This window comes from Spea bombifrons, chromosome 5 (genome assembly GCF_027358695.1).
Source record: "Spea bombifrons isolate aSpeBom1 chromosome 5, aSpeBom1.2.pri, whole genome shotgun sequence".
NCBI classification, from domain to species: Eukaryota; Metazoa; Chordata; class Amphibia; order Anura; family Pelobatidae; genus Spea; species Spea bombifrons.
This window is the reverse complement of record NC_071091.1, coordinates 23309285-23322020: the sequence shown is the minus strand read 5'-3', so window position 1 is coordinate 23322020 and position 12736 is coordinate 23309285. Positions and strand designations below refer to the sequence as shown.

Below are 12736 nucleotides of genomic sequence, written 5' to 3'. Positions count from 1 at the left end.
TAAGGCTTCTGTTGCCACATTACTGTTTAATCTAACTCTGAGCCATACACAGACAGCAGGACTTAGTGTTTTGATCCCTGCCTTGCTTTTGATTACAGCGCAGTAGTAAAACACCAGCATTCCCAGGCCTCCCCCTCCGGCTCCCTCCTTCCGACAGTTTGATTAATTCACTTAAACACAAATTGAAATGAAAAAGAGAAATTAGCTCCAGGTGTCTGAGCACCTTATTCTGTGCTCTTTGAATAAGCCAGGCCAGCCATACAATGCCATTCATTGCCACACCTGAGGGACTATGCGAAGCAGCCATAATTGCAGTAACTCTTATTAATGTTCTGCCATAATTCCTATTAATTCCAGGGGGCTAGTAAATGCATTAGGACTTGTCAACATATTATTTTACACGGTTTATGATCTGTAGAATTATACTCTTCAGGATTGGCCAGTGCAGGGGGAAAGCCTTAAATAATCAGCTCTGGTCTTGTTAGAGAGAGAAAAGCGCTTTTCACTGTGGTCAGCTGCTGTTCCCAAGGTGTTGAAGTAGCAACTTTAATCAATACCCAGCACTGTCTTCAGTGTTTTACACAGAGGAATGATTTTATGCAACTTATGCTTTTGCTTTAAAGGTGCTGTTCCACCTAAAAAAAGGTTATTCGAATATATTAAGCAAATAAACATTAGCAAAATTTGCCATAATCATATACAAAAACTACACAGAATTTTTATTTTCCTGTGGCAGCAACCTACACTATATGGACAAAAGTATTGGGACACCTGACCATTACGCCAACAGAGACTTTTGCATTCTAAATACAGAAACATTAATATGTAGTTGACCCCCCCCTTTGCAGCTATAGCAAATACTCTTCATCTAGGAAGGATTTCCACAATTTTTTTGGAAGTGTTTCTGTGGGAAATTTTGCCCATTCACCCACTAGAGCATTTGTGAGGTCACTGATGTTGGATGAGAAGACCTGGCTCGCTATCTCCATTCCAGTTAATCCCAAAGGTGTTCGATGGGGTTAAGGTCAGAGCTGTGTGCGGACCAGTCAAGTTCTTCCACTGTCATGCTGGAATAGAAAAGGGCCTTCCCACAAAGTTGCATGCATTCCATTAAGTAGCGTTCATCTGCCAAATCCAGAGCCATCCACCAGATGATGAAGCTTGATTGATCACTCCAGAGAACGCATTTCCAATGCTCCAGAGTCAAGTGGTATTGTGCTTTATACCACTCCAGACAACTCTTGGAGCGCATAGTGATCTTCGGCAATGAAAACCCATTTCATGAAGCTCACAGAGCTTGTGCTGATGTTACTTCCAGAGGCAGTTTGGAACTTTGTAGTGAGTGATGCTGCAGAGGACAGGTGATTTCTACACACTACCCTCTTCAGCACTCAGCAGCCCTGGTCTGTGAGTGTGTGGGGTCTACTGTTTTGTGGCTGAGCTGCTGCTGCTACTACCAGACATTTCCACTTCATAATAATAGAACTTACAGAGTACCGGGTCAGATCTAGCAGGGCAGAAATTTCAGAAACTGACTTGTGGCAATCATATGACAATGCCATATTTAAAGTCACTGAGCTCTTCAAAATAACCTATTCTCCTGCCAATGTTTGCCTATGGTGAGGCCGCCTATATGCTTGATTTTATACATCTGTTGACAGGTGTATATTGAGTGTGGCTGAAACCCTAAAATCCAATACAATTAGGACAGGTGTCCACATACTTTTGTTCATATAGTGTATTAGTGTTTGGTCTTCTATCAGATGTTAATTAACAGTTCCATTAAAAATATAAAATGTCTTGTCAATATCTTGGTCTGGAGCATTTTAACACAACACAGTTAATGCATGTACATTGATAATGCATGGATACATACTTTCCCACTATAAATATTCATACACTTGTGTAGCATATATACAAATTGGCTGTCACATGTTCCTTTTGGGACACTGGATATTGTGTAGACTTCTCATGCCTTTGGGTGTTTTAGAAAAGGTAAACTTGAATGTTGGTAAGAATTTACTGGTTTAATCTTTAAAAATTTGGTAGGGGCATGTAGACTACAACAGCAAGTGCATTCTATGAATATTTTTACCTAATTACCTAAGCATGCTTTACAATATGCAGTATTATAGTCATCGTTGTTGACTTTACCACTTTTCCTGACTTGGTCTTTTCTTCACCAGGAAGTGAATATGATGAAGAAGAGGTAGACTACGAAGAGTCAGACAGTGATGAGTCGTGGACAACAGAGAGTGCCATTAGTTCTGAGGCTATCCTCAGCTCCATGTGCATGAATGGAGGAGACGAAAAGCCATTTGCCTGCCCTGTTCCTGGATGTAAAAAGAGATATAAAGTAAGATGGATAAACAGATAAACCTCATTTGAGGAGCACATTTGTTAACCACACGGGGAACATGAACAGTATGCGTTTTGGGTCAAAGCAAATGTATCCAACAAGTTGCTGATTGTTGTTAATAGGTTCAAACAGTCTTTGTAAGTATGTGGTGTAGAGAAGGAAGATAACTTCGAGACAGCAACTTGATGCTTTCTGTTTGGTCCTGTGATCTCAGATTCCATGAGGTGAAACTTTAATGTAGAAATGTATTGCCATTAACAAGGGATACAAAGTTAATAGAGAAGCAGATATTTCTATTAAGAAGAGTGTATTGTTAATTTGGATTCATTTATTTAGAAAAAGACACATACAAGTGACTTTATCACAGAATATAAATAGATTTGAGGTCCATATAAGGCTTACTTTAGGAGAAACCTTTACCCCAACAACAAAGCAGATAACCACAATATATTGTGAAAAGAGGACCTGCACTTCCAACATAAACTGAGAAGGGCATCAGGGCCACAGCTCTACCAAATAGACTATTAAGAACACTGAATGCAAAGGGTGTAGGGAGTTTCTTAATTAAGGAGCAGTGAAAGCTGCATCCCATATAGTTTTGCTGGCTTCTATGCCTCATTCCAAACAATGAAGTTTAGCTGACCACATGCAGTCCTATAGGGGGGTTGCAGATGCTCTAATAAGCAAAGATGGTCATCCAAGGCCCCATCTAGTCCTTTTTTAGAGTATTGGAGCAGCACCACAGACCGATATGTCTCCTTACCTTGAATGAAGGGGTTCTACGGCTGCTGCTCTGGCAGTAAAACAGCGCCACTGGAGGCAGATCATAAATACTTGTATGAGTCTTTGGGCAACTACATGATAAAATAGCAGTACCACAGCATTTGCACTGGGTGGTCAACAGCGAAGGAATATATCACTAAGTAATGGTATGATAAAGCCATTGTTTCACAGACTTTAGCATGCACCTTACCATAGCTGCCATGCGTAATAACAATCCGGCGGCGCTTGAAAATATGGCAATGCAGTCCCTTCCTGGTTCAGCCACATGCCCCTTAAACATACAGTCTTTTCATTCTAGTGTATATTTGTTAAAACAAAACCCTGGATTTCAGGATTATTCTGCTACGATTATTAATCTTGCTTCTAATTTAATGAAATACTTTTTTTTTTGCTGGGAATGGCCTATTGGTTTTACTTGACATTGTAAAAGGCGCCATTTGTTTTTTCTGCTAGGACAACGTTTGCAGTTGTCCCTCTTTTGCCTAGAGTGAAATTCTATATTTAATATAATGTGTAGAAGAAAGAGCTTGCAAATAAAAGCACATTAAAGCTGCAATTAAAACTTTTCCCCGAGCCCCTCCGCCGGCAGAGCCGCTGTATGTGTATAAGCCGCTTGCAGTCTCTTGACTCTCTCACTAACACTTGTGTCTTGCACCGTGTTTATTTCTGTCCGCAGAAACCTGTTAATAGTGTGAACATATTTATAGTGCAGGCAGATACAATAAATGAGTGTTAGCCGGGTATCACATGGCACACCCGGGCACTCTGCTCTATAGGGCTAATTATGCCACAATCGATGATTCTGGGGGAGATTTTCCTATTTAAGAGCCTACGAGCCCTATAGACATTCTGGAGTTTAAGGTCTCCAGAAGAATAGGGCTTGTTTATGAGGAAAGTGTTGTCAGTGGGAGGGTGTATTGTAAAAGCTGCAATATCTTAACTCAGGAAGCAAACAAGCCATTGTGATTGCAAGAAGGGTCCATTATCCCAGGGGGCATCACTGCACCACTGAGAGTTTCTTTAGAAGAGAAAAGCGACCAGCGGAGGCCTGTAATTTGCTACATCCTGTCTGTTCTCTGTTTGATTGCCAGCCGGCCTTTTATTGCCCAAATAAGCGCACTGTTCCTGCCTGCTTTTCCTATCACACCACCTTCATCTCAAATGCGCAAGGACTGTCTCAAGGATATCTTGCACGCCACTAAGTCAAAAGGGAATGAAATTAATGACCCACGGGAACATAGAGCAAGAAGCAAATAAAAAGTAATGATTCCGAGACTGGAATAAATAGAAGGTGCCCCTCCCCCCCTTTTTTCCCTCCCCCAAGGCTTTCATGTGAAATATCTTGTCAGATGCCAGATACAATATTCTGGCTTTTTTTCTGGCATAAAGTATATTTATGCCTCCGCCTTTTGGAACGATATGCCCCTGCCCACCAAATATTTCAGATTGTGTAGTGCCAGGAAATATCTAAAAGGAATGGTCATGTCAAAGTGTAAATGCAATATGAACGTTTCTTCATGCTTAAATCAAGCAGTCCCCTCCCATACTCTGTGGAATGTTCCTGATGCCCTGAATCCTGATATTAAGGGAGAAACCATTAGGCACGTGGAGGTGCCGTCTGCCAGGAGGTGAGCTGTAGCGGCTGGGACCCTGTTTCTGTAAACACCATAGAAATGCATCAGTGAAACACACACACACAAACACACACACACGTATCACTGTCACTTTTTTGTATCAGTATTATGAATTTATTTATTTTTATTATGACAGTCATAGACATTCCTGATTCACATAGGATAGGCCAGTGCAGGCAAACCCCAGCATTTACAAATGGACTACGGCATTCCAACACCATTCTCCGTCTATATATATAATATCTTTATTGTGACTCTTTGCGTTAATAATCTGTTATTGTATGTGGTGCTGTGGTGCTGCATTCAATTCAACTTTCCAGGGATGCTGTATCCAATCTCCAGTCCTAGAATCAAATGCACATGGTGCTGCAGCTATTCCCATTCACATCACTGTGTTTCATACTTGGCCCAATACATTGATTACAATGCAGAATTCATAGAAACATAGAAAGTGACTGCAGATAAGAACCATTCGGCCCATCCAGTCTGATCAATAAGGATCACAGTAAACCCAGAGAGGATTTGCATGATATGCTCTGACTATACCCTTGGCGGAGGTAAAATCATTGCCGGGAGACATCTCTGATGAACACTTTGCTTATTGTGGGAAGGTTTCCTATAGGATAGGTCCTGACCTCAGTGGCACCATCAATACAGTTTTGTAGGATCCCTCTAACAAAGATTTGCCAAAAATATACAGACACTAGACTAATTTTTTACATTCAGTTTTGGCATTGCCATAAAAATCAGCTTTTCACAGCATGTAAGTAGTCTTTGTGATCAAGCAAAACTTCATTGAAAACTAAAGAAGTTAATTTGCCATATTCCAGAATAAACATCAGGAATGTTATCGTTTTGATGGGAATGAGCTTAACTATCATAGTCACCAACTTACCTGGTAATTTATCCACAATGCCAGCTGCATGCGACATCATAATATGGCTCCACAAGTATTTTACTTACACTTATACCCACCAATCATCACGAGCTGCAAGAAAAGAGGGAGAAAGAGGCACAGATCGGTTTGGGACCCAAAGAGGAACTGTCCCTTCTTCATCATTCTTAAGAAACGTATTTAAGCAAGTGCAATAGCCATTGAATTAAAGATGTCTGACAGTGAGCTTGAAGAGCTAGGTTTAATTACTCATGTCCTGTCTCAAACAGTTTGGTTATCTTTTTCCATTAATTCATAATTCCTCCAAAGATAGGTCCCGGGCATTTATAGCGTAAGATAACAACAACTAAGAGGAACATGTGATTCCCTGGGTGAGAGTTTTGAATTCTTCGTTAATACTTTATATAATATCATGTATCCCATTTTTTTTATTGTATCACTGATATATCTATATGATATAAAACATTAAAAAGCAAGTGACGCTACTGGAAATATTTTTACCTTCAAGAACATTTCCCATGTGGGTTAGTGTGCTGTCAGTGTTAAGGGCTCATTAATCTTTGTTATGGGTCAACTAATAAGGTGTCCAAAATGTTATGTGGAGTAGGAAGAGATGTTATTACAGTTATTTATGTTAGTTATATATACATAACTTAAATGTAGTGCTGAACGTCGAGAAATATGTTTAAAGTATGTGTGTTATTATAGATATAGAAATGCTGGGAAATGGCCTGTTGCTAAATGCAGATACAGAATTCAAAAGGAGAATAGAATAAAGAAAAAAAAACTGATATATGCACAAAATGCTACAAAAAATAATACAAACAAAAAATCATTTTTATCTTCGAGTGCGCACATATGCATGTATCTTAGAGAGGACTTATTTATTGAAGATATCATGGAATTTTGTTTTTTTTTAATGTTTTTTTCCCCCCAATCACACTCAAGCAGGGGGATTTTGTATTCTGTACCATTTGTCCAGGTAATATGTATTTTATTTAGCCGCTTTTTTAAAGCAATACCTGTACCCTCAGTATTTTGTGGTTCCCATTGAGGCAGAGACGATTGTTAGGCGTGCCATTCACACTGTAGTCTTGAGCTTTTTTGCCACGGTCTGGCAATTATGGTTATAATTTGAGGAGGTATGCTTTATGAATTAGGTCTTCTATGAATTAATTCTTCGTGTTTAGTTTTAACTGGATCTAGTTATCTCACTTTTACTTCTATGCCTGTGTGTACTTATAGTCTTTATACCCAGCTCTTTAGCCATCATTGAATTATGAATTTACTATTCTATTCAATATGGAAAAAAAGAAACTTTTTTTATGGCTGATTGACATTAGTGGAACTTCAATCCTACCATGACATGTACCAGTCCAGAGCAGTAAAACCATCATTCGGGATTTCCAGTGTTTTATCCCTGTTTGGTACCTTCACACCTTGGCGAACATTAAAAGTTGATGTTAGCACAGTGGAAAAAAGAGGTAGCAATTAATTACAGCGAGGGAATTTATTTCTCTGTTACTCACATAGATCCGGCCTCACCTTGACTGTGCTTACCCCCTGCCTGTTACTTGCATGCTCTATGGCTTTTATTAGGGCTGAACTAAATCTTGTCTTTAGTCATAATTCATTTTCACCCCTTCTCCACAGGTGTGGCTTCCATTGGCAACATGACCCACAAAGACTCACTCATATACCTCTGTTTATTTATTACCATATCCGAGTTTCTAGACTTTCCCTTATGATGTTTAATTTGGACACTGTTGCAGGAGTTCTTATAAGCCACGGGAAAATGACGAACGTTTAATATGTTGCACCGAGTTTTATACTTTTGAGTCCTACTGGGCTCAGATGTTCAGTGGGTTAGACAGGAATCTTCCTTCTTATACCCAGTCAAGGGCATCGCAAGGACCCACCGCCAGTGTGGGGAAAAAGGACTTAAGCCAGTTGTGGCCCAGATCTGGCTTGTTCTGCTTTTTCTCTGGTGGAGCTAGACCAAGCCAGTCACCAGACAGCAGGCCAGAGAAAGAACAATGAAGTCTCCGGATGTTTATGAGCCAGAGGACCATGTGATTAAAGCAAGGATATGGGCAAATGGCTTAACAAGGACAGAACAATAAAACAATCAGCACATGTGGTGAGAGGCAAGTCTCAAATGACTACCTAAAATAGAGAGCTCTTCCGAATAACCAGTAACATGCCAGAATTGCTGCAGACTTTCCTTTTTGACTGTATTTGTAAAGATCCCCCTTCTCCTTGACGGCCCTGTGTAGGTCTCCCTGCATCCGACCACATATGTGCTATCAGCATGCAAAGTGATCAGAATAGGAAGAGAAAGCAACAAAGATGGAACCACCTGGTGACATTACTATGACATCATCAGGTGTGATCCTTTGGGGTTCACAAAGGCCCTTAAATGGGATCTTAAGTCATGATGTTCAAAAAAGCTAGTAAAGAAAAGTGTCCCCAAAGACCCCACACCCCTAGAGTAAAACGCTTTGTAAAGGCCATTTACTGCTCACCAACCCAAATGTAATTAACAAGAACCGGCTCTGTGTGTACAGGAGAATTTGGCCCATTAATCCCCCCCAAAAAACAGTGCCTTGCTTTGCTATTGATGGAGTGGAGGGAAAAACGTGGGTCCCCTCTTGTGGGACTTCACACTCCGTGGAGATTTTCAACCCCTTCCTCCATTCCTTGGCGAAAAAGTAAACAGGGGGGCCAGGTCTTCTTGTCATAGACAAATCTTCGTATTTCTTTAAAAAGAAAACTGTAAAAATCTGAATAATGGGTGTTATTTTTTTTTCCTTTAGCCATTTTTCCTTTTTAATAGTAACACATATGATTGTGATTTTCTAATAACCTAAAATGCATTTGCCTCCTAAAAATTCATATTAACGCAGTTCTACTTTGGAATTATTTGCATTTACTTCTGTTTTACTGTTTTATGTGACGTGTCCATACATTTGCTGCAAAAGTTAAACACTTTTATTTCAGATTTATGTCAGTAGTTTCGTATGCCACTTGGATATATATCGTTTTAGGAAATAACAACATAGTATAATAAATACCAGGGCTGACTACCTGCCAGGAGGATGCCTCCAGCAGCATTAGTGAACATATTGCACTAGTCTAGCCTGGTCGTCTCGCACGAACAAACTTTGCTTTTATGAATTATTTGAATTTTTGGCTTAGCACTGACACGTATGGCTGCGTTCATCCTGTATCATCACTGGTAATGATTAAGCCGCATCTCGACAAATTCCTATATGAATGGTGTGCGCAGCACATGATGTGTGAACAAGTACCCTTTCACAACCAGAAACAAACAAATAAAAATCATCGCATAGTTATATAAAAAGGACAAAACGTTCTGCTAATGTGACATTATGTGCAATAAACTCTGCAGATCATAAATGCCACTCGCTTGTTAAGTCTGCCCAGATGCAATGATCGCTCAGCTCAATTATTTTACGGCTCTTATCAATTGTGGCCTCTGACTCAAAAACAATTAAGTTCTCCACTAAAAAGGGGTTGTAATAGTGGCTTGATTGTGTGATGATGCTTAAAAAAATGGGTTGTTAGTTAACCCCCTACTTAGCTTTAGGCTTACGTAGGCTGTGAAACGGCGTCCCTGCTAGAGAAGGCAGATGTATTTTTTACATTTTGCAGTTCTGTGCATTGAATAAAGCAGGCAGACTACATTGGCCACATGGTTCTCGTCTGCCGTCAAATTCTAGGTTTCTGAGCAAACCTATGCAAGATTTAAACAAGTAATATATATGTGTATGCCCACCTTATGTGTGTACCGGGGATAAACGTATGTTAGCATGGCATGATCGCTCTTGCCTATTCACTTATCTCTACCCTGTGATAGAAGTTGCAGGTTGCTTTTGATTGGTTCAGGCAGCCCTTTTAAAGTTGGAGAACTTCAGGACAGGATATTGATTAGATGCTGGCCATAGATCTTCTATGATGTGAACATTGACACGGATTACCAGATGTATTAATTAGCATTGGTTATGCTAAAAACTCCCCTTTAACCCCTTAAATATCATATGTTGAGACTGTAGCCTTATTCAAAAACTACCCCCCTCCCAAAAAAAGTACGCTTCTGAAAAAGCAGAGAACCTAGGCTGTTTCACGAGGGTCATTCTATGACTATTCATGCATCCATGTGTGCATTATTCCAGCCATTTATTTATTTATTTTTTACTAATAAACCTGGCTTAGGCACAAGTAGTTGAAATTATTTTTACACTTTTTTTAAAAAAAAAAAAAACACCTTTTAAAGTTTCCCCCCCATTTTTGAATTATATTGCAAGACTGTTTATCAACATGCCTGGAGACCCCAGATATAGAAGTCTATCATGTAGAGATGTAGTGTTGCATAACAGTTGGAATGTCCCAAACACATGCAGACTATGCTATATGACACATATTTAAAAATGGACAGATATTTAATCTGTTTAATGCTATCCTTTACCTGCAAGTCATTTTTTAGATAGCAGGTAGAGACAAGCACACTCTTCTAGCAGTCGGTTATCTTTTTGGTAACTTGGTTTGTCATTAGTACTAAAATTGTGAAAAAAAGGCGCTTAGTATTTCCAACACAAAACACAGAGACCATTCCATGCCAGTCGTTTTTTGGTTACAAATCCATTTTAAGTGCAGGAAAAGGAAGCAAAGCATCCGAATGAGGAGTGGGTAAGAAAAGAAGAATGTTCCAACTTTCTGCACATCATCGATACTGTGAACTCTGACACAAGGCAGCCAAATCTCAATGAGAAAGCATTTTGCTTGGTTCTACTCATTTACTTGAGTTGTATTTGAGGGGGGGATTTCTTACATGGCTTTTAGAGTCTTCTGGAGAGGCTAAAAAAATTTAAATTTCCATAAATAGTATCCCACCACTGTCCCAATGACTTTTTCTTTTAAAATACTGCTGCTCTTTCCAACTCAAAATTTCAAAACTGGCCTTGATAAGTTTCTTGATAAAGAAGAACTGTAACTATCACATCTTTTAACATAAGTAAGTTATTTTATTGAAAGGACCTATAGTTTTTTCTCAATAAGTAGAATTGTTTTGCGATTTACATTAAAAGTTTACCTTGTGGTATGTGATAGGTAGCAGCCAGCTGCATTATCTAAATTAACATTCTGTCTTAATATTTTCTCTCTCCTTCTCACCCACCCTTAAAAAGAAGACTGAACCAAAAATATCAGCAACTTAGGGCGTAGATATGTTAATTGGGCCATAATCATGTAGACCCCGAGCATGGGAAGCTGAAATACCTTTTGCCCATATTATACTTATAAGGCGGGTTTTTAATAGATATGTATTGTTTATTTTAATTCGTAAACACCATTACATGGGTTTATTAAGTGTATAAAACTGTACTATTTGGAAAAAAGAGATCCGCATATAACATTTTGCGTAATGATGTGACCACCTAGGACCTGTTCTTTGTAAAGAATGTTACTGTTAATTGGTCTCACGGCCGATTCAAAGCTCATAATGTTAATCCTCACTCGAATCTGACAAACATCTGTATTTTCTCTTCTCACCCACAGAATGTAAACGGTATTAAGTACCATGCCAAGAACGGCCACAGAACACAAATACGAGTCCGTAAACCTTTCAAATGCCGCTGCGGAAAGAGTTACAAGACCGCTCAGGGTCTCCGGCACCACACAATCAATTTCCATCCTCCTGTCTCCGCTGAGATTATCAGGAAGATGCAGCAATAAAAGCTGAAGCTGTGCCAAGAAAACCTCACCAGCAGAAGCTGATTTTGAAAACAGCCACCCTTCTTTTTGATTTTATTTTTTTTTTTGTAAAGAAAAAAAAAAAGAATTTCTGTTGTATTTCAGGGGAAGCACTCAAGTCCTACGAAACCCGAGTTTCAGTGCATGCTTTAATCAAAGAATTCCAGTTCTTTGGAATGGTGTCTGTTCATATAAGTAATTCTTTTGTACATTTGCACATTTCTGATCACCATACCCATTAGATTTTTGAGAAGGTGCTAAAAAAAAAAACATTAAAGACAAGGCGTACGCTTTGTAAGGGGGGAAACAATTGTTGCCTTGTCCCCACAACAGACATAAACCCTTACAGTACCGAGCAAGAGAGGGCAAAACGGTTGAGCGGTCACCCCCCCCCCCCCGGCACTCAGAAGGTATTATAGTAAATTAGGTTGAATGGATGTATTGCTTAGTTGTGATATTTCGTGAATGGGAAGCAATCCTGGCATGGATATCTGGGCACGAGCCCCTTAAGGTGGCCTAAAGCCGCCTTATTATGAGAGAGAGGCCTGCTGAGCTTCACTAGCTGGTAAGACTAAGCAGCGCAAGGCCCGTGACGTTCATTTGCTCGAGTTCAGCCTTTTCTATATCGATCATGCAAGCGTGTGTGACTGGGAGTGTGGAGCCTTAGCACCTTTGAGAAATCCAGGCCTTGTTGTCGCTGACAGTTTTCGTAGCACATTAATCTCCTTCGTTGTGAGAGTCCACTGATGAAAGGAACATAATGTGCATTTAATACCAAATTACCACCACTTTCAGACTCGTTAACCTGCCTTACTTAATAAACTTAGTATGTTTGGTAACAGTTGCGTAGGTAATGGAACTATAAATAAGATTGTTTTAACATATAATAAAAAAAAATATTTTCATACTTAAATAACATACATATAAAAGGTTGTGCTTGCCGTATTTCCTATTATCTTGCTTATACTATTTTTGTTACCAGCTTAAAGTGCTACAATTCTTGTCTGCAACTAGCAAAAACAGAAAAAAAGACAAAAAAAATAACTTCAGTGTTACAACTGGTTACTGATTTACAGAACAAGGTCTAGTAATGGGTTACAGCCAACTTTTTTTATTTGTGGACCAGGTCGCTAGGTATTTTCTCTTTTTTTTTTTAACCTGCCCCCCCGAATACGCTACAAAATAAGGTTTTCTGACTTTATGCATCCTTGCAGGTTTCGACCAAAATTTAAATGTGAACTGTACCATACTTGGTATTTTAATCAATGAAATCTGGAGGCCATGTTTGTTATT

General features: G+C 39.3%; 1 protein-coding gene across 1 annotated transcript in view; it reads left to right on the top strand.

The window, feature by feature from the left end:
* The window catches only part of JAZF1 (JAZF zinc finger 1), a 112097-nt gene extending 100279 nt beyond the window's left edge, over window positions 1–11818 (top strand). Inside the window, exons 4-5 of the mRNA XM_053466271.1 lie at window positions 2187–2356; window positions 11249–11818. Of these exons, the coding sequence (XP_053322246.1) occupies window positions 2187–2356; window positions 11249–11425 (347 nt within the window). The 3' untranslated portion in view covers window positions 11426–11818. The remainder of the gene's footprint in view (window positions 1–2186; window positions 2357–11248) is intronic.
* Window positions 11819–12736: the final 918 nt, after the last annotated feature.